This window comes from Strongylocentrotus purpuratus, unplaced genomic scaffold, assembly GCF_000002235.5.
Source record: "Strongylocentrotus purpuratus isolate Spur 01 unplaced genomic scaffold, Spur_5.0 spur5_scaffold_16, whole genome shotgun sequence".
NCBI lineage: Eukaryota > Metazoa > Echinodermata > Echinoidea > Camarodonta > Strongylocentrotidae > Strongylocentrotus > Strongylocentrotus purpuratus.
The window spans coordinates 826,012-845,176 of record NW_022145601.1 but is presented as its reverse complement, the minus strand read 5'-3'; the positions used below and the strand labels follow the sequence as shown (position 1 = coordinate 845,176).

The 19,165-nt window shown below is 41.2% G+C and overlaps 3 protein-coding genes across 5 annotated transcripts; 1 reads left to right on the top strand and 2 right to left on the bottom strand.

Annotated features, from left to right (window-relative positions):
• Positions 1-95: 95 nt before the first annotated feature.
• LOC115924798 (putative ankyrin repeat protein RF_0381) lies at positions 96-5,438 on the bottom strand. Its single transcript, XM_030987630.1, has 5 exons — positions 5,105-5,438; positions 4,214-4,438; positions 2,472-2,617; positions 419-610; positions 96-134 (listed from the first exon to the last, which is right to left on the bottom strand). Exons 1-5 carry the CDS (start codon positions 5,436-5,438, stop codon positions 96-98), a joined length of 936 nt encoding a protein of 311 aa, XP_030843490.1.
• Positions 5,439-7,238: 1,800 nt separating this feature from the next.
• On the top strand, positions 7,239-10,657 carry LOC115924797 (mucin-2-like). Its single transcript, XM_030987628.1, has 3 exons — positions 7,239-7,244; positions 9,457-9,749; positions 9,880-10,657. The coding sequence occupies exons 1-3, from the start codon at positions 7,239-7,241 to the stop codon at positions 10,655-10,657; spliced, it is 1,077 nt and encodes a 358-aa protein (XP_030843488.1).
• A 1,857-nt stretch (positions 10,658-12,514) lies between these two features.
• On the bottom strand, positions 12,515-17,825 carry LOC763739 (cytochrome P450 2J5-like). 3 transcript variants are annotated; one of them, XR_004064291.1, is made up of 7 exons: positions 17,707-17,825; positions 16,142-16,316; positions 15,385-15,581; positions 14,743-14,999; positions 13,921-14,157; positions 13,065-13,357; positions 12,515-12,603 (listed from the first exon to the last, which is right to left on the bottom strand). XR_004064291.1 is itself a non-coding variant. In XM_030986508.1 (6 exons), exons 2-6 carry the CDS (start codon positions 16,306-16,308, stop codon positions 13,127-13,129), a joined length of 1,089 nt encoding a protein of 362 aa, XP_030842368.1. In that variant the 5' UTR covers positions 16,309-16,316; positions 17,707-17,825; the 3' UTR covers positions 12,960-13,126. The 3 variants fall into 3 exon arrangements, 1 of the variants encoding a protein (XP_030842368.1); XR_004064292.1 differs by lacking the exon at positions 17,707-17,825 and having other exon boundaries at positions 16,142-16,674; XM_030986508.1 differs by lacking the exon at positions 12,515-12,603 and having other exon boundaries at positions 12,960-13,357.
• Between the last annotated feature and the right edge of the window lie 1,340 nt (positions 17,826-19,165).

Below are 19,165 nucleotides of genomic sequence, written 5' to 3'. Positions count from 1 at the left end.
TTTCAGGAGATAGTTCGCCCTTGCAATACTCATCAGAGATCTGAAATATAAAAACGTATATGCTTTTTTACTAGAACAGTATCGTCCATCGATATTCAGGGTGGATGAGCACCATACGTATATTTTAACGCTGCCTCTTGGATTCACAGTTGTGAACATTCATATTTACGTTGTAAATTTCCCCCACACACACAAACACACGCCCAGACACCAACATACACATTTTCTTTGGCCAATCACGAGTATCATATTGTAGGATTCCCTAATGACCTACATGAGCAGTTTATGTCAGTGACTCCGCCATAACGACTCCATGTCGGCTCCAAAACTGACCAATATTTAGCCGTAACCTAATTTGTTGTTCAGACTTTTGTCGGTTTGGTGTCGGTCTCGTTTGTGTTACTGGAGTACAACTCACCTCTTGAAGTGTATCCGAGTCATGCATACTCTTGTCGCTCTTATAGCAAAGTTTAATGGCTCTATGGAGACACGTCTGGCCATCAGTTGACTGGGCATTGATATCAGCTCCCTCAGAAACTAACTTCTCAATAGTGGATGTATGACCGTCTTGGATTGCAAGTTGGATATCCGTTAAATCCCTCTTGTCGAGCTGGATATAAGAGAAAACTTGAAGTTTTAATTTAAAAACTGCTATGAAAGGTAAAGTTCGATCAAATCAAGCAGTTGCAGGTGAAGAATTATTCAGTGATAAGTTAACCGTTAAAGCAATCCTTATGATATGTGACACACATGTGTGTTGACAAAATGTTATGAAACAGTATGTATGCTTAAGAATACAAAAGTGGTCCCCAAATGTAATAAGAATGGAGGTGGTCAATTCTAAATACATGGCGATAGGTAGCCTTTGCCTAACCTGCCTGATGTCCACTGAATTCAGTTAAAGAACTTGTCATTCTACATGCATGTAATAAATAAATCAGAATAGATGAATTCGACATATAGTGGTTTTTTAATATTTTTACCTTGGAATTTGAACGGTCGATGAATAGATCAACGATGCTTTGGTACCCTTGGAATGTAGACATTTGTAGAGGCGTATGACCATCAATGTCTCCTGTGTCAGAACGTGCTCCTCCTTCCAGAAGGACTTTAACAATATTAATGTGAACATTCTGAACAGCATGATGTAAAGGGGTCCTACCATCATTATTTCCCTTATTCACCTCAGCTCCTTCACTGATGATATATGTTGTGACATCAAGATGACCCTTATGAGCAGCAACGTTTAATGCTGTTGTACCGACATTATCTCCCTTATTCACCTCAGCTCCTTGAATGATCAGACATTTGGTGACATCAAGATGACCACTGACGGCAGCACAGTGTAGTGCAGTCCTGCCGTTAATATATCCCTTATTCAAATCAGATCCTTGACTGATGAGATATTTGGTGATATCAAGAAAACCCTCAAAAGCAGCAATGTGTAATGATGTCCAACCGATTTTATCTCCCTTATTCACCTCAGCTCCTTGACTGATGAGATATTTGGCGACATCAAGATGATCACTAGAGGCAGCACTGTGTAATGCTGTCGTACCGTGATTATCTCCCTTATTCACTTCAGCGCCGTGACTGATGAGATATTTGGTGACATCAAGATGACCATGGAAGGCAGCCCTGTGTAATGCAGTCCTGCCGTCATTGCCTCCCTTATTCATCTCGGCTCCTTGACTGATGAGATATTTCGTGACATCAAGATGACCACTAAATGCAACACTGTGTATTGCAGTCCTACCGTCATTATCTCCTTTATTCACCTCAGCGCCGTGACTGATGAGATATTTGGTGACATCAAGATGACCACCGAAGGCAGCACTGTGTAATGCTGTCCTGCCGTCATTGCCTCCCTTATTCATCTCAGCCCCTTGACTGATGAGATATTTCGCGATATCAAGATGGCCCTCTTGAGCGACAGGTTGTAATACAGTCCAACCGTCATTATCTTCCTTATTTACATCAGCTCCTTGGCTGATGAAATATTTGGTGACATCAAGATGACCACGGAAAGCAGCAGTGTGTAAAGCAGTCCTGCCGTTAATATCTTTCTCATTCACCTCAGCTCCTTGACTGATGAGATATTTCGCGACATCAAGATGACCACTGAAGGCAGCAATGTGTAATGCAGTTAAGCCCTTAATATCTCCATTATTCACCTCAGCTCCTTGACTGATGAGGTATTTCGTGACATCAGTATTACCCTTCTGAGCAGCAACGTGAAATGCTGTCCTACCGTCATTATCTCCCTTCTTCACCTCAGCTCCTTGACTGATGAGATATTTGGTGACATCAAGATGACCACTAAAGGCAGCAATGTGTAATGCAGTCCAACCATCATTTTTTTCCTTATTCACATCAGCTCCTCGACTGATGAGATATTTGGTGACATCAGTATTACCTTTCCGAGCAGCAACGTGTAATGCTGTCCTTCCGTCATTATCTCCCTTATTTACCTCAGCTCCTTGACTAATGAGATATTTTGTGACATCAAGATGGCCCTTTTGAGCGGCAAGGTGTAATGCAGTCCTACTCTGATTTTCTCTGTAATTCACATCAGCTTCTTGACTGATGAGATATTTGGTGACGTCAAGGTAGCCCTCTGTATCGGCAAGGTATAATACAGTCCAATTGTGATTTTCTCTGTTATTCACATCAGCTCCTTGCCTGATGAGGTATTTGGTGACATCAAGATGACCACTAAAGGCAGCACTGTGTAATGCAGTCAAGCCGTTAATATCTCCATTATTCACCTCAGCTCCTTGACTGATCAGATATTTCGTGACATCAGTATTACCCTTCTGAGCAGCAACGTGTAATGCTGTCCTACCGTCATTATCTCTTGTATTCGCATCAGCTCCTTGACTGATGAGATATTTGGTGACATCAAGATGACCACTTGAGGCAGCACTGTTTAATGCAGTCCTGCCGTTAATATCTTCCTTATTCACCTCAGCTCCTTGACTGATGAGATTTTTGGTGACATCAAGATGACCCTTATTAGCAGCAACGTGTAATACTGTCCTACCGTTAATATCTCCTTGACTGATGAGATATTCAGTGACATCAAGATGGCCCTTATGAGTAGCAAATTGTAATGCTGTCATACCGTTACTGTCTATATTATTCACCTCTGCTCCTTGACTGATGAGATATTTGGTGACATCAAGATGACCACCGAGGGCAGCACTGTGTAATGCTGTCCTGCCGTCATTGCCTCCCTTATTCATGTCAGCTCCTTGACTGATGAGATTTTTGGTGACATCAAGATGACCCTCCCGAGCAGCAATGTGTAATGCTGTTATACCGTCATTATCTTCCTTATTCACATCAGCTTCTTGGCTGATGAAATATTTGGTGACATCAAGATGACCACGGAAAGCAATAGTGTGTAAAGCAGTCCTGCCGTAATTATCTCCCTCATTCACCTCAGCTCCTTGACTGATGAGATATTTCGCGACATCAAGATGACCAGTGAAGGCAGCAATGTGTAATGGTGTCGAACCGGTACCGTCTCTATTATTCACCTCTGCTCCTTGACTGATGAGATATTTGGTGATATCAAGATGACCCTCCTGAGCAGCAATGTGTAATACTGTCCCACCGTCATTATCTCCCTTCTTCACCTCAGCTCCTTGACTGATGAGATATTTAGTGACATCAAGATGGCCCTTATGAATAGCAACTTGTAATGCTGTCATACTTTTATTGTCTCTATTATTCATCTCTGCTCCTTGACTGATGAGATATTTGGTGACATCAAGATGACCCTCCTGAGCAGCAATGTGTAATGCTGTCCTGCCGTCATTGCCTCCCTTATTCATCTCAGCTCCTTTACTGATGAGATATTTGGTGATCTGAAGATGATCCTCTTGAGCAGCACAGTGTAATGCTGTTCTACGGTCATTGTCTACCTTTTTCACCTCAGCTCCTTGACTGATGAGATATTTGGTGACATCAAGATGACCGTGAAAAGCAGTAATGTGTAATGCTGTTTTACCGTCATTTTTATTATTATTTACCACAGCTCCTTGACTAATGAGATATTTAATAACATCAAAATGACCCCCATAAGCAGCAAAGTGTAATGCTGTCTCACCGTCAATCTCTCCATTATTCACCTCAGCTCCTTGACTGATGAGATATTTGGTGATATCAAGATGACCTCTGATGGCAGCACTGTGTAACGCTGTCCTACCGGAAATATCTCCCTTATTCACCACAGCTCCTTGATAGATGAGATAGATAGTGATATCAAGATGACCTTGATAAGCAGCAATGTGTAATGCTGTCCAACCGCCTTCATTTCTCTTATTCACCTCAGCTCCTTGACTGATGAGATATTCCGTGACATCAAGACGACCCTCACGAGCAGCACAGTATAATGCTGTCACACCGTAATTATCTCCCTTATTCACCTCAGCTCCTTGACTGATGAGATATTTGATGACATCAAGATGACCCTTCTGAGCAGCAAGGTGTAACGCTGTCCAACCGGAAATCTCTCCATTATTCACCTCAGCTCCTTGACTGATGAGATATTTGGTGATATCAAGATGACCTCTGATGGCAGCACTGTGTAACGCTGTCCTACCGGAAATATCTCCCTTATTCACCACAGCTCCTTGATAGATGAGATAGATAGTGATATCAAGATGACCTTGATAAGCAGCAATGTGTAATGCTGTCCAACCGCCTTCATTTCTCTTATTCACCTCAGCTCCTTGACTGATGAGATATTCCGTGACATCAAGACGACCCTCACGAGCAGCACAGTATAATGCTGTCACACCGTAATTATCTCCCTTATTCACCTCAGCTCCTTGACTGATGAGATATTTGATGACATCAAGATGACCCTTCTGAGCAGCAAGGTGTAACGCTGTCCAACCGGAAATCTCTCCATTATTCACCACAGCTCCTTGACTAATGAGATATATGGTTATATCAAGATGACCTCTGTAGGCAGCAATGTGTAATGCAGTCCAGTCGTCATTATCTCCCTTATTCACCAAAGCTCCTTGACTGATGAGATATTTGGTGACATCAAGATGACCCTCATGAACAGCAACGTGTAATGCTGTCGTACCGGCAATATCTCCCTTATTCACCTCAGCTCCTTCACTAATGAGATATATGGTGACATCAAGTTGACCACTGAAGGCAGCCATGAGTAATGCAGCCAAGCTGTCATTATCTCCTTTATTCACAAAAGCTTCTCGTCTGATGAGATATTTGGGAATATCAAGATGACTCTCATGAGCAGCACTGTGTAATGCAGCCCAGCTGTCATCATTTCCCTTATTTACCAAAGCTCCTAGACTGATGAGATGCTTGGTGTCATCAAGATCACCGTACATTGCTGCTAAAGGAGTCATGTATTTAGCAGAGCCCTGATTCTCTTTTGTCCATTCTAGCTCCATGGCTGGGTATATTACTTTCGTTGCTTTCAGATGTCCGAGTGGTGCAACAAGATGTTAGGGTGTTTGTTCATCAGAAGTCGCCTTCTCCACATCAGATCCATGATTTATGAGATTTTCAGTGACGGTCTCCTGACCATACTGGAACGCTCTACTTGAATTATTACGGTTAAGATTCGAAATCTTTTGTAGCAGATACACCAGTTGCATTCTGCATGTTACTAGCATAAGCATACACCACACTTGGGTTTCTTTCTCGTAATGTGCAGTTGTTATTGTTGTCGTTTTCAACAAGTTCCAAAGTCCTGTGCAGTGAACTAAATCGTAATTCAAATATACGTCATTTCTTTTTCACTGTTAGGCTTCTCTCATTATTCCTTTTTTTTTAGGGGGGGGGGGCAATAATCAATATTTCAATACATATAAAGCGAGTGCATTTATGACCCCCCCCCCCCTTCCCTTTCGCTCTAAAATATAGGGTTCAAACGTTCCTTCTGTTCGTCTTTTCACGGAGACATACATTCAGACAACGTATAAACATTTTCAAGGAGAGAAATCGTCTTGCACAAATGTTTAAAAATATAATTCACTAATTAAAAGTGACTTCATTGCTTATTCCTTTACACTTAGCCAACAAAAAGTATTGAAATCTATCATTTTGAGGGGGAAAATATCGTTACAAGGTGAATGAAATGTAGAGAGGGATGAATCGAACACCGGATAGTTTTACTTTCTATATGCTCAACCAAAGGTAAAGATAACATTAGAAATAGGAACATTTGAGCAATAAAAGGCTGAACATGAAAAAGAGATTTTAAAATTGCTGGCTTTGGTACGATAAGTATCAGTTTTGGGCTTTTATCCCACGTGATCCCGTTCAAGAATTAAAAAAAGGTAGAAAAGGTTATCACCAGTATGATTATAACATGACATTAACATTTGACAGTGTCCACAATAAAGGTTATTATTTTATATCATAGATCGATTTTCTCAATCACTTTTCAACAACGGTGGAATGCTACCCATACGTGTATGTGTGTGTGTGTGTGTGTGTGTGGGAATCCTTCATCTGCTACCTTTCTATATATCTCGTACTTTTTTCTACTACAGTCGTACTTCTAATGCAACTATCGCATTATGCATGTTACTAGCATTAAGCAGGCACCATACACTTGGGTTTTCTTTCTCGCAGTGTGCAGTTGTTATTTTTGTAGTTTGCAACAAGTTCCAAAGTCCTGTGCAGTGAACTAAATCGTAATTGAAATATCCGCCATTCCTATTCCACCGTTAGGATCCTCTCATTCCTCCTTTTTTTTTTTTTTTTTTTTTTTTTTTGGGGGGGGGGCAATCATTAATATTTCAATAAATATAAAGCGAGTGCATTTTTGACCCCCCCTTCCCTTTCACTCTAAAATAAAGGGTGGAAATATCTGCCATTCCTATTCCACTGTAATACATACTTTCAGACTACGTAGAAACATTTTCAAGGAGGGAAATCGTCTGGCACAAAGATGGACAAACAGTTCATGTTTTACATGTTTTATGAGACAACTCGTATTATATAACGAAGCATAAATTTGCCCCCTAATGACGTATCTTACTACAAAATAAAATGCTTAAACGATGCGTGGAGGACGCTGATTCATATCCTTTAATAGTTGAATTATTCATGAAAAAAATAATTACTAACTCTGATTATGGCACTAGTTATGGTAAAATAATGAGGGAATGTGAGGACAAAATTGTGATATTAACGACGACGATGATGTGTCCAGTATTTTAGTGATTATGATGATCACAGTAATGGAGGTAAATATGATGGTGAATTATTTCCTGTCAACAGTATTTATCCGGTGCATTGGACTGGAGTACATTGAGAGTGCATGTCTTACCAAATACATTTTTACAAAGTCTTCTTCATGGAAGTCCTGGTTGAAAAGAAGTCAACATGGTGTAGTGGCCTTGGGTAAGACACTCAGCCTAGGTCGCCTGGAAGGCGTCTCTTTGAACGTTAACCAGCTTCTTTGGACTCGGATACACATGAATTTGTATCAATATTTACCACGATTCATAGTTACACATTGAATGGAGAAAGCAAGGTAACGTATATAATATCAATCCAAGAAGGTATGAAAACGCCCCCCCCCCCCTCCGACGAAAGGGGAGAACATGTGTATTCTATCATTATAAATAGATATCTGCACCAAGGTGGCCATGGAACAGCATACATTAATTCGGTTTAAATTTCATATGAGTTTACACTGAGGTAATTACGGCATTGCCTCGATTACACATTTGAATGCATACAATACAAACAAATATAATGGACAAGTTCGTATATTAATAAACACATTTCCCCCCATTGCCAACTTAGGCCTTAGCCAGCTCCTTCTACTTCAGTGGTCATATCGGTTGAATACATTCATTTGAGAAAGCTTTGTGATAAACACTGCTAAGTATTGTAATAAATAAGGATTTTTACAGGTACTTAGAATGTCGACCCGTTAAAAACGACACACGTCAAAACCAAATGATAGCTGCCTTCAGCCTTCTCGACTTGTTTATTTTCTGCTTACATGACGTATTTTGCATTTCAGTAAAGGGTTACTGTACTTTATCATCTATGATTCCAGTATTAAAGTAACATAATTATGTACATTGTTTGGAAGGAGACAAAACACAATTCAAGTCTGTTGTAGATCAATTGAGTTTTTTGCATGATCGGATCTAGTTGCATGCACATTTTTGTGATGACAAGTTTATACTGTGCCATTTAAGCACTGTTGTTCCGACCCTGCAAGTAAATACCGTACATTATTCTGCCTGGTATTCTCTGTTAAATTCTCTTGGGTTTCCCTTTTGATTAAGTGGCGCCTGTTTTGGGCATCGCTTCAAATACTAAAGGGCGCACCATTGTTCATGTGTACCCTACATGAACTATATCATCTTTGTTATCAAGTTTGTGACAAAATATAATTCAGTAAGTAAAAGAGACTTTTCATGGCTTATCTTTTTGCAGCTAGCCAACAAAAGTATTGAACTCTATCATTTTGAGGAAAAAAAAGGTCAATGAAATTAATAGAGGGATAAATCGAACACCGGATGGTGTTACTTTCTATATGCTCAAACAAAGGCATAGATAACATTGAAAATAAGAACATTTGAGCAATAAATAGCTGAACTTGTAAAAGAGATTTTACAATGTCTGGCTATGGTACGATAAGTATAACATGTTGGACTTTTTATCCAACGTGACCCCGTCCAAGAACTAGAAAAAAAAGTGGAAAAGGTTGAAGCTAGTATGATTGTTACATGACATTAACGTTTGACAGTAACTAAGATAGGTTATTATATTATAGATCTATTTTCTCAATCAATTTTTAACAACAAGCCATACGTGTGTTTCTGTGCGTGTGAGTGTACATGTGTGTCGTGCGAGCTTGTGTGTGTGGGTTTGCGTATATATGTGTATGTGTGTGTTTGTATGTGTGTGCGTGCGTTTGCACGTGTGTGTTTGTATCTGTCATCTGCTACCTTTCTTTATCTCGTATTTTTTTCCTAATACAGTAGTTCTTCTAATTCAACTGCCGTTACACTCTATCACCCATCCTCTATTACCATCCTACATCTTCTTCTACTCTGACTACCTCTTAGACTATCCTACCCCTATTACGATACTACTCTACCATCATCCTACCTCTAATATGAACCTACTTCTACTCCATCCTCCTACTACCATCATTCCCCTATTACCACCCTACATCTTCTTCTACTCTAACTACCTCTTAGACTATCCTACCCCTATTACGATCCTATTCTACCATCTCCATACCTCCACCACCACCTACCTCCACCACCACCTACCTCTACCACTACCTACCTCCACCACCACCTACCCCTACCACCAGCCTACCTCCACCACCACCTACCTCTACCACCACCTACCTCCACCACCACCTACCCCTACCACCACCTACCCCTACCACCACCTACCACCACCATCCCCTACCCCTACCACCAGCCTACCTCCACCACCACCTACCCCTACCACCAGCCTACCTCCACCACCACATACCCCTACCACCAGCCTACCTCCACCACCACCTACCCCTACCACCAGCCTACCTCCACCATCACCTACCCCCACCACCACCTACATCCACCACCACCTACCTCCACCACCACCTACCCCTACCACCACCTACCCCTACCACCACCTACCACCACCATCCCCTACCCCTACCACCAGCCTACCTCCACCACCACCTACCCCTACCACCAGCCTACCTCCACCACCACCTACCCCTACCACCAGCCTACCTCCACCACCACCTACCCCCACCACCACCTACCTCCACCACCACCTACCTCCACCACCACCTACCCCTACCCCCACCTATCCCTACCACCACCTACCTCCACCATCACCTACCCCTACCACCAGCCTACCTCCACCACCACCTACCCCTACCACCAGCCTACCTCCACCACCACCTACCACCAGCCTACCTCCACCATCACCTACCCCTACCACCAGCCTACCTCCACCACCACCTACCCCTACCACCAGCCTACCTCCACCACCACCTACCCCTACCACCAGCCTACCTCCACCACCACCTACCACCAGCCTACCTCCACCACCACCTACCCCTACCACCAGCCTACCTCCACCACCACCTACCCCCACCACCACCTACATCCACCACCACCTACCTCCACCACCACCTACCCCTACCACCACCTACCCCTACCACCAGCCTACCTCCACCACCACCTACCCCTACCACCAGCCTACCTCCACCACCACCTACCCCTACCACCAGCCTACCTCCACCACCACCTACCCCTACCACCAGCCTACCTCCACCACCACCTACCCCTACCACCAGCCTACCTCCACCACCACCTACCCCTACCACCACCACCACCTACTTCCATCACGACCTACCCCTACCACCACCTACCTCCACCATTACCTACCTCGACCACCACCTACCCCTACCACCAGCCTACCTCCACCTTCACCTACCCCTACCACCAGCCTACCTCCACCACCACCTGCCCCTACCACCAGCCTACCTCCACCACCACTTACCCCTACCACCACCTACCTCCACCTACCACCTACCCCAACCACGAGCCTGCCTCTACCATCATTTACCCCCTACCACCAGCCTACCCCTACCAACACCCTACATCTACCACATTCCTACCTGTAGTCTGTACCACCACCACCTTACTTCTATTAGTATTACCGTTCTATCTGTGCGTAAAATCCTACTTCTACTACCACCCCTTATTCTATTACCATCCTTCCCTTACTACCACCCTACTTCTACTGCCATTCTACCTCTACTACCACCCTATCTTATTCTACTCCATCCTCCTTCTAATACCATCTACTAAGGGTGTGATTCCAAGACAAAATCACTCGTGGTGAGAATAGTTTGATTTGTGTTGTTGATTTATTTATCAATAGCAATACAGCAATTCATTTTATACAATGACGTTTACATTATACAAGAAAAGGAACTATTGGTTTAGAAAAATCGACCTAGAGCAATATCAAAAGGCTCTTGCGTCACCTATTAAAATGTGCTCACATGACAACGACGTATTAAACCCGAACATGGTTTCTATGGGATGTACAACAGGTATTGAAATCGCCCTTGAGTTGATTTTTCAAAAAAAAGTCACGAACGTGTAAAAAGGGAGTAAAAAAATACATAAATCACAAAAAAAGGAGACATTTCATTACTAACATATTATTATCCGCCAGTTAACAAGGAAATGATACATATAATCAATTAAAGGGGCATGTTCCCCGTATTCCAGAGGGCGTTCTAAATACGTACCCGCTGGCGGACGGTGCTAGCTGCCTATTGACACCAACAGAATACGGCTCTTACGCAGATGGCATGTTCCGAATGCCCGCACAATGCCTATTATCGCATTCATGTGCCGAAGTAATACCAATCGCAGTTCGGCTCTAAGATTCGGCTGCTGTTTCCACCCACTTTCGTGGCGTCACAATCGGCAGCGATCAGCTGGCTTGGCGAAGGCAGGCCAGGCCGCGCGTACTTTGATTGACAGCTGTATGCAAATTAGAAGTCGATCTTCGGAACCAAGATGGCGATGACTAGAGCAGTGATAACTACACTGGCGGGAACGTGCCCCTTTAATGAAATTTTTCGACTGAAGTGACATTTAAATTATTGCTCGATTTCCAGGCGTTACAATAGTTACGAGTAACGCGAGCATCATTTTTCTATATCAGATCACGATAATCTTGCAACATTTTCTCCCCTATTTTCTCCCCTGAACTGCTCGATTCCTGTAATAAGAACACAACATTATGATTATGAGCAACAATGTGACAACAAAATTTGGAAGATCTTAGAAGTATGGATAGGCTCGTTTAAAAGCATCGCGTCTACTCTTTGAGATATATATATCGACAATAGATAAAAGTTAATATATTTTAAAAACTGTATTAATCAATCTTATGAGTTACAGAGATTGATCAATAACGTTCCAAGAAGATATCAACGTTATTTAGCAAGAATAATTCACATTCTCACAATCATTTCATGAAAAGAGGTAAGAAAAAAGACATTTCAACTTGAAACATTATCTCTTTTCTATAAGGGGTACAGCTAAACTTGAGATGTGGTGATTGAGTTATATTTCGATGAAAAAAAGCGCTTAAAATGCAGTATGCTGTATATTTGGACCAGAAAATGTCAAGTAACAATGACTGCCCGCAAGCTCATTAACTGAAAAACTTCAATTCATAACTTTAGACAACTATGACCACCTATGACTATGGTTGACCAGCTCGATTTTAACATCTGTTTTTGTTTCATTATTTAGCTTTTAGTAATTTTGTACCTTAACCATTTGGCAGATATCATTTATCACCTTGGAATTTGAGTGTAGGTTCCTTTTGATTCTCTTAGAATCCATGTTTCCTTATTACCGTACCTTATGACTGTAACTTTAATGGATTTTCTTTCACTTTCATTCTCTTACTACAGCACATGTCATGTAGGGAACAGGGTGAGTGAGTTGTCAGGTTTCTTGAAGGTGAATCGTTGAAGGAGGCTTGTAAAACCCAAGAATGTCTCCATCCGGGCTAGCTGCTCTCCAGGACAGGCACGGCGACCTGGGAATTGTATGAATGAACAATGAAAGAGAGGGAGAGGAAGGGAAAGAGAGAGACACAGAGAGAGAGACAGGGAGAGAAAGAGAGAGAGGGAGAGAGAGGGGGAGAAAAAGAGAAAGAGAGAGAGGGGGCGGCGTGTGGATGATCGACGGAGAAGGAGAAAGAAATGGATTTTATAATCAACCCTCTCATTATCTCCAATATACAATGTACATCCCTTCTTGCTTCTTCACTACTAAAAAAACTCTCTCCATTTCTTGCACTCAGAAGTTTCAGCCATTATGTTGGTAATTTTTTAATCTTTATATCAAAATGGAACATTCCAGTTGATCACTGGGCTCAATCTTACATTATCATAAGTTTGAGAAAGCAGGTTATATTGGTCTTTTGTCCGAAAGAATAAATGATGTGTTTCTTAATATTCATCACGTGGCGAATAACTGCCAATAAACTTGACTTACCACTGCTGAAAAAGATGAGTTCATCTCTCTTGATAAGCTCTCCATCTGCGGTCAGAAACCTTTCAGGTTTGAAGGCCCCAGAGTCTTTGATCTTTGATATCATCCAGCCTTGGGATTCGTTCTCTGCCAACCACGTGATCAAGTTCATCTTGAACACGTGACTGAACCTGTGGGTAGGCCATCATAAAGAGGATGCACCACTTGAGGGTAGTAGCCGTCGTGTCAGACCCAGCAAGGAAGAGATCGGCGATACAACCGGTTAAATTGAGTTTGTTGAATGAAGAAATTGTGTCCTGAAAGCAGCCGAAAGCAGAAAGAATTGCCTTTAATAACGTTTTGTTAATAGGGCCGCCTTAAGAGTGCATGCAACGTTCTGGTATTTGTTTAATTGTGATACGTGTCACTAACAGAATACTAACAGGTGATTTTTGTAGCGCCTCAGAGCGTTGCCGATATCAATACACTGTGGTTCACATTTGTCATACCAGGGTATCACCTCCCTGGTCATACTTTGTATTTAGTTCTTCTGATTTTGTGAAAGTATCCACTGTGAATAATGACATAACATGTTGGATGCAGAAACAATTTAATAATATGGACTTCGTGAACAAACTGTGGTTGTCCCATGATTTTTACATACTTCTTTGAAACCTGTTTGTCCTACGTCCCATTAGAAAGTTGAGGGCGGGAGTAAGTTTTAGGGTTAAGGTGAATTTTAAGGTTAGGTTTAGTATTAGGATTGGACCAACGAAAAGCAGAACAAATAGAACGTATAGGAACCATAAATCGTATGACCACTAAAACAAAGAATTGTAGAATGTAAACGCATCTATCTTTAATAGTTGCTTTCACTCACCTTGGTTTCATCCAACTTATTGAGGTACTGGTCGATGAAATCCCTCTGATTTTCTGGATCCCAATTCTTTTCATGAGACTCAATCTGAGACTGGATGAAGGCGTTCAAGCTCCGAATTGTGTTTGTCATGAGCTTCATTTTACCAAACGGAATCTTGGAAATACCAGGAATGGGAAGAAACAAAAACGATCCGCCCCCTCCCGACAATTTTACGTTCAAGTTCACGAGATGCAAAATCTATATAAAGAGAAAAAAAATGATGTCTTAGGCTATTTAAGAATGATGTGTGTGACAATAAGGAAAGCAGAACTCTTACTATCTTGTATAAAGAGTTGGGGGAACCTGGTGGTCGTAGGATACATGTATTATAGTCGTTCCTTCCCAGGTTTGGAGACAGAAGAGCGTTAATTCATATTAACTTGCACAGAGTTAACGCCCTTCTGGTTCCAAACAGACGAGATGTAAATAATGAACATGATGAATACAATATGGAATAACGCCATCTCTCGGAAGGGGGGGGGGATAGTGAGCACTCATTTTTTTTTTTGCTCAACGGGGAAGGGAACAGTGATTTTTTTCTTCTCAACATCCACCGCGCCCTTGAGCGCCAGGAGAGGGGGCCGCCCCCCTGGATCCACCACTGGGTGAGAGAAAGAGAGAGAGAGAGAGAGAGAGAATATGGGCGACATAGAGGCTGCCTTAAAATCAGTTTGACTAAAATTGATCATCTTTAATATGATTTCACAAACTGTCATTCAAGTACAGATGTGACAATCCACAGGAATTATCAGTGAACGTCAGGATGATACATATTCAGCTTACTTTCTTGAATGCGTCGTCGTCGTATGTGTACTGTGTTCCGAAGATGATAGAGCAAATGATGTTGGAAACGGCTTGCACAAAGAGAGTGCTGGGGTCAAAAGGAGAAGTTTTCTTTTCTTTGATGACTGAAGAAAGCTGGATCATCTCGGCTGATACGGTATCCTCATAGCTCTTCTTACCAACACCAAGACTCCGGAATACAGAGTGGGTGAACTTTCGCTGCTCCTTCCAGACTTCTCCGTTAGAAAAACCAATTCCTTTGGAAGATATCAAACATGGAGTTTAACATGATGATAGGATTGTCATGGTTATATATATATTATAATTTAATCTGACTAATAAAATGAAATTACACAAGATGAGTAGTGGATTAGTGACGGGGCTTTAAAAGATGTTAGATCCCTTGATGATGTTCTTTTATTTATTTTTTATTTTTCTTTCATCGAGAAGACGATTTCGTTTCGACATTTACTGAAAGGAGTTAAGGTGATTATTTTGATTTACTCGGATGGATCTCGGAAGTTCCTTTCGAGGCTTGGGAGTTCCTTTGATACTCAAAATTATTATACGAAGGGCTATCTTCCATTGCACAAGAGTTATCATATTTCTGGAAATAACTTGCCAATTTTATTCAATCCTTACCGCTGTTCTTTAATCCCATTATTTCTTGAAGTAATCGGCTGCTGAGTCGGTCTTGGAGATCGGGATGACGAAATGCTTCGAAGATGACCGGGTAGGAGTTGAGGATGACGATCGGCTTCGGACCAACGTAGAAGGATACGATCTCACCGTACTTCTTGGACCATGATGCGAAGAGAGCAAGAGGATCCGACCCACCCCTGCGATTGACAAGAAAATATTACACATTATATTTCGGCAACGGAGTCAAAATTTGATGTTTACCTTGATGTTTACCTTGTGCTCCTGTTTAGTTATATGTCTTGCGGCCCATGGGATCGCTGATCTCCGAAATAGCGGAGGAAGAACAAGAAGAAGAAGAAGAAGAAGAAGAAGAAGAAGAAGAGGTAACAAGATACGATATAGGTATGGGAGATAGAAGAGGCAGTGAGAGAGAGAGAGAGAGAGAGGGGGGGGGGGAGATATTTAAATAGATAGATAGTTAGAGAGTAAGTGAGAGAGAGAGAGAGAGAGAGAGAGAACGTGTGTGTGTATGTGAGAGAGAAAGAGAGAGACAGAGACAGATGGGGAGATGGGAAAGGGTCTAGCGTTATCAAAAGGAGACGGATTGAATGAAAATGAAAGTAAGATAAAGATATAGGGAGAGAGAGAGATCGAGAGAGAGAGAGGGGGGGGGTCGGGGCGGGAGAGATAAATGATAGAGTTTTAGGTACACAAGGGGGTTTATAGCTTTTAAAATACTGTAATGAGAAGCACGTACTTGAAGATTTGCCAGGCTACACCCAGGAGAGGTAGTCCAGTGGGTCCGGGTGGAAGGTTCTTGGGCCTGGTTATCAGATGTTTGACCAACCAAGCGGTGAGAAGACCAATTACTCCAGTAAGCAACCAATATCCCGGTTCCGCCTCTGTGAACCCCATGATGGACATTGATGAATCTAAAGAACAAATATTTAATACTAAATGCTTTACTATTGATAAAGATCCTCATATATGGAGTACTATTCCAAAATATCCAAAGAATCAACCTTCTGTATATAGTTTTAAACGTTCCTTTCGATTGTTTTTTTTTTATTAAATTTGTACTCGGCAACTTGAGTATCATATTTGATTTATGAAGTATATATTCGTATATTTTTTTCCTTCTGTATTATGTTTTCCTAGTCCCTTTTACTGCTTCCACCTGCTTTCCTGTTCTTCTTAATGTGGTGTAAATTATGTACTTTCTTTAGGGGTCAACGTTCAACAAGGCTAAATGCTCTTTTATGTTGACCACCCATTCGACATAAATTTGCTTCTGAACTTATTTCCTTGTTAATTTTATTATATTCTTATTATATGTAATGTTACCCTTCTACGTGTATTTTATGTATTTACAATTTTTTTTTTTTAATTTTTTTTTTTTTTTTTTGGGGGGGGGGGGTAATACTCTGTATGTTTTGTATATGTCTTTTGTTATGAAGAATGGAATAAATACCATACCATACCAAAGGTAAAATGTATAAAATACGATCTTCATTACTAGAAGCCTGTCTTGACGCACATGAAGTGTGAGTTGACCCCTTATAGTAACCACTTGATATTTACTAATTTGAAATCCAGAACGTCCTTTTTCCTGTCGTTCAGAAGAGTCTATTACATTGTTTTCTTTGCTACTGTCAGACTACATACTTTCTTTCTACATGATATCTGCACAAACTTGTTTGTTATTTTTTTCCGGGGAGGGTGCATGAGGGGTCTTGCATTCAATTTCCCACATGTGCCTCGCGTAAAATCATTTATAATCAACAATCTGTTTGTGGTGTGGGAGGGGGGGGGGGGGCTGATGGGGGCTGAGCCCAAGCTTTTGGTGTTCAAGTCATTTACATAAATGTGTGAAGCTGAATGTGTACGGCAAATGGATTTAAACGACATATATTCCAGCGATTACTGATACGCTGACAATTAGGAATTTTAGTCGAATCGCAAATTTCAGCCTTAGAGCAAATATAACTTACCCTAAACCTTTGATTTAGAATTAAACCAATCCAAGTGTAAATCACACTGCATCTTTGATGTAATATAGCCCGGAGTATATTTCAGATCAAGGAATTTAAAGGCTTTTCCAGTATCTCAAAATGAAATGATAAATATGAAGCACATAATACCTCTTTCATCAATTTACCAAAATTAAGCTAACTATGCTAATCAGTATTCTTGCATTTGGAGAAAGATAAATTTAAACTCCTTTGCATCTAAACAGTAACAAAACAAGTCGGAATACATTTAAATTTATTTAATATTTCTTCCTATCATTGTTACGAGCAATAACAACAAATGCGTACTTACGTTGTATTTTAGATTGATTCTGGATATAATATTCCAAATGATATCCTAGATCCTGGATATAATATTCCAAATGATATCCTAGATCCTGGATAAATTCCTTCTACCCTGAAGAAAGCGTACTCTCAAATGAACGACAATATCCACGTAGCAAGCTAGCAGACAATCGAAAGGTAAACAATTATATGGAACATTGCCAAATCGAGAGGCTATATTTCCTTTACGATAATAGACCGATGACCGTTTGCCACTTGTTAAAGTCCAGTTTGCTCAGTACGAATAAGAAATTGTGCACTTTTTGCTGATAACTGGGATAACTGTTCACCCATTTTCTGAATATTGTTATGTTGTTGTTGTTGTTGTTTTGGCGGGGGTAGAGGGGGGTTGATTGGTATTTCTTCAGGGGGAGGGGGGCAAATCCAAATCCACTATTTCCCCTACAATAAGCTAGTAAGGAAAAACAAATAATATATATCGACGCAGCCATAGGGGGGGGGGGGGGCACATGCACCCGAATCGAATGGCGACAAAAGAGAGAAAGTGAGAATCAGAGTGAGAAAGGCCTAGATAGAAACATAGATATATATATATATATATGCCTATGTAGAGATAGAGAGATAGAGAGAGAGATAAATAGAGAGAGAGAGAGGAGGGGGAGATAGAGAGAGAGAGAGGGAGAGAAAGAGAGAGAGAGAGAGACGGAGAAGGGAATGGAGGGGCAGGCGCGGATCCACGGGCCTAATTCTTCCGGCCCGGCTATGGCAAGCCCTTTGTGTAAAAACTAGATAAACTCTGTTTTTCTCAGATAAACTCTGTTTTTCTCAGATAAACTCAGTTTATCAACAGATAAACACAGTTTATCAGAAAATGTCAGTTTATCAGTTGATAAACCCAGTTTATCAAGAAAAACTGAGTTTATCAATGATAAACTCAGTTTATCAACAGATAAACAGAGTTTATCAGATAAACAGAGTTTATCAGTTGATAAACTCAGTTTATCAGAAAAACTCAGTTCATCAGTTGATAAACTGAGTTTATCATTGATAAACACAGTTTTTCTGATAAACTGAGTTTATCTAGTTTTTACACAAAGGGGTTGCCATAGCCGGGCCGGAAGAATTAGGCCCGTGGATCCGCGCCTTGGAGGGGGAGGAGAAAGACAATGAGACGCAATACCTTTCGCATATTCATCCAGTCAATTAATATTTCTAGTGCCCCTTATCGGTCATCAATGGCTGATCACACGCCATACCCATGTTGATCAACAAAAATGAGTATCAAACAGCACTAAAAATCTACAGGTACGTCAATACATGCTTCTGCAAGTCATTGCTGTATTCAGAGCGTACATCTGTGCATGGCTTTGTTTAAAATTCTTTCTCAAACTAGGTTGACATACCATGCGTGACATCTTTTGAAATGGTTCATAAACACGGTCTAGGATTGCGACCTCAAAAGTCAA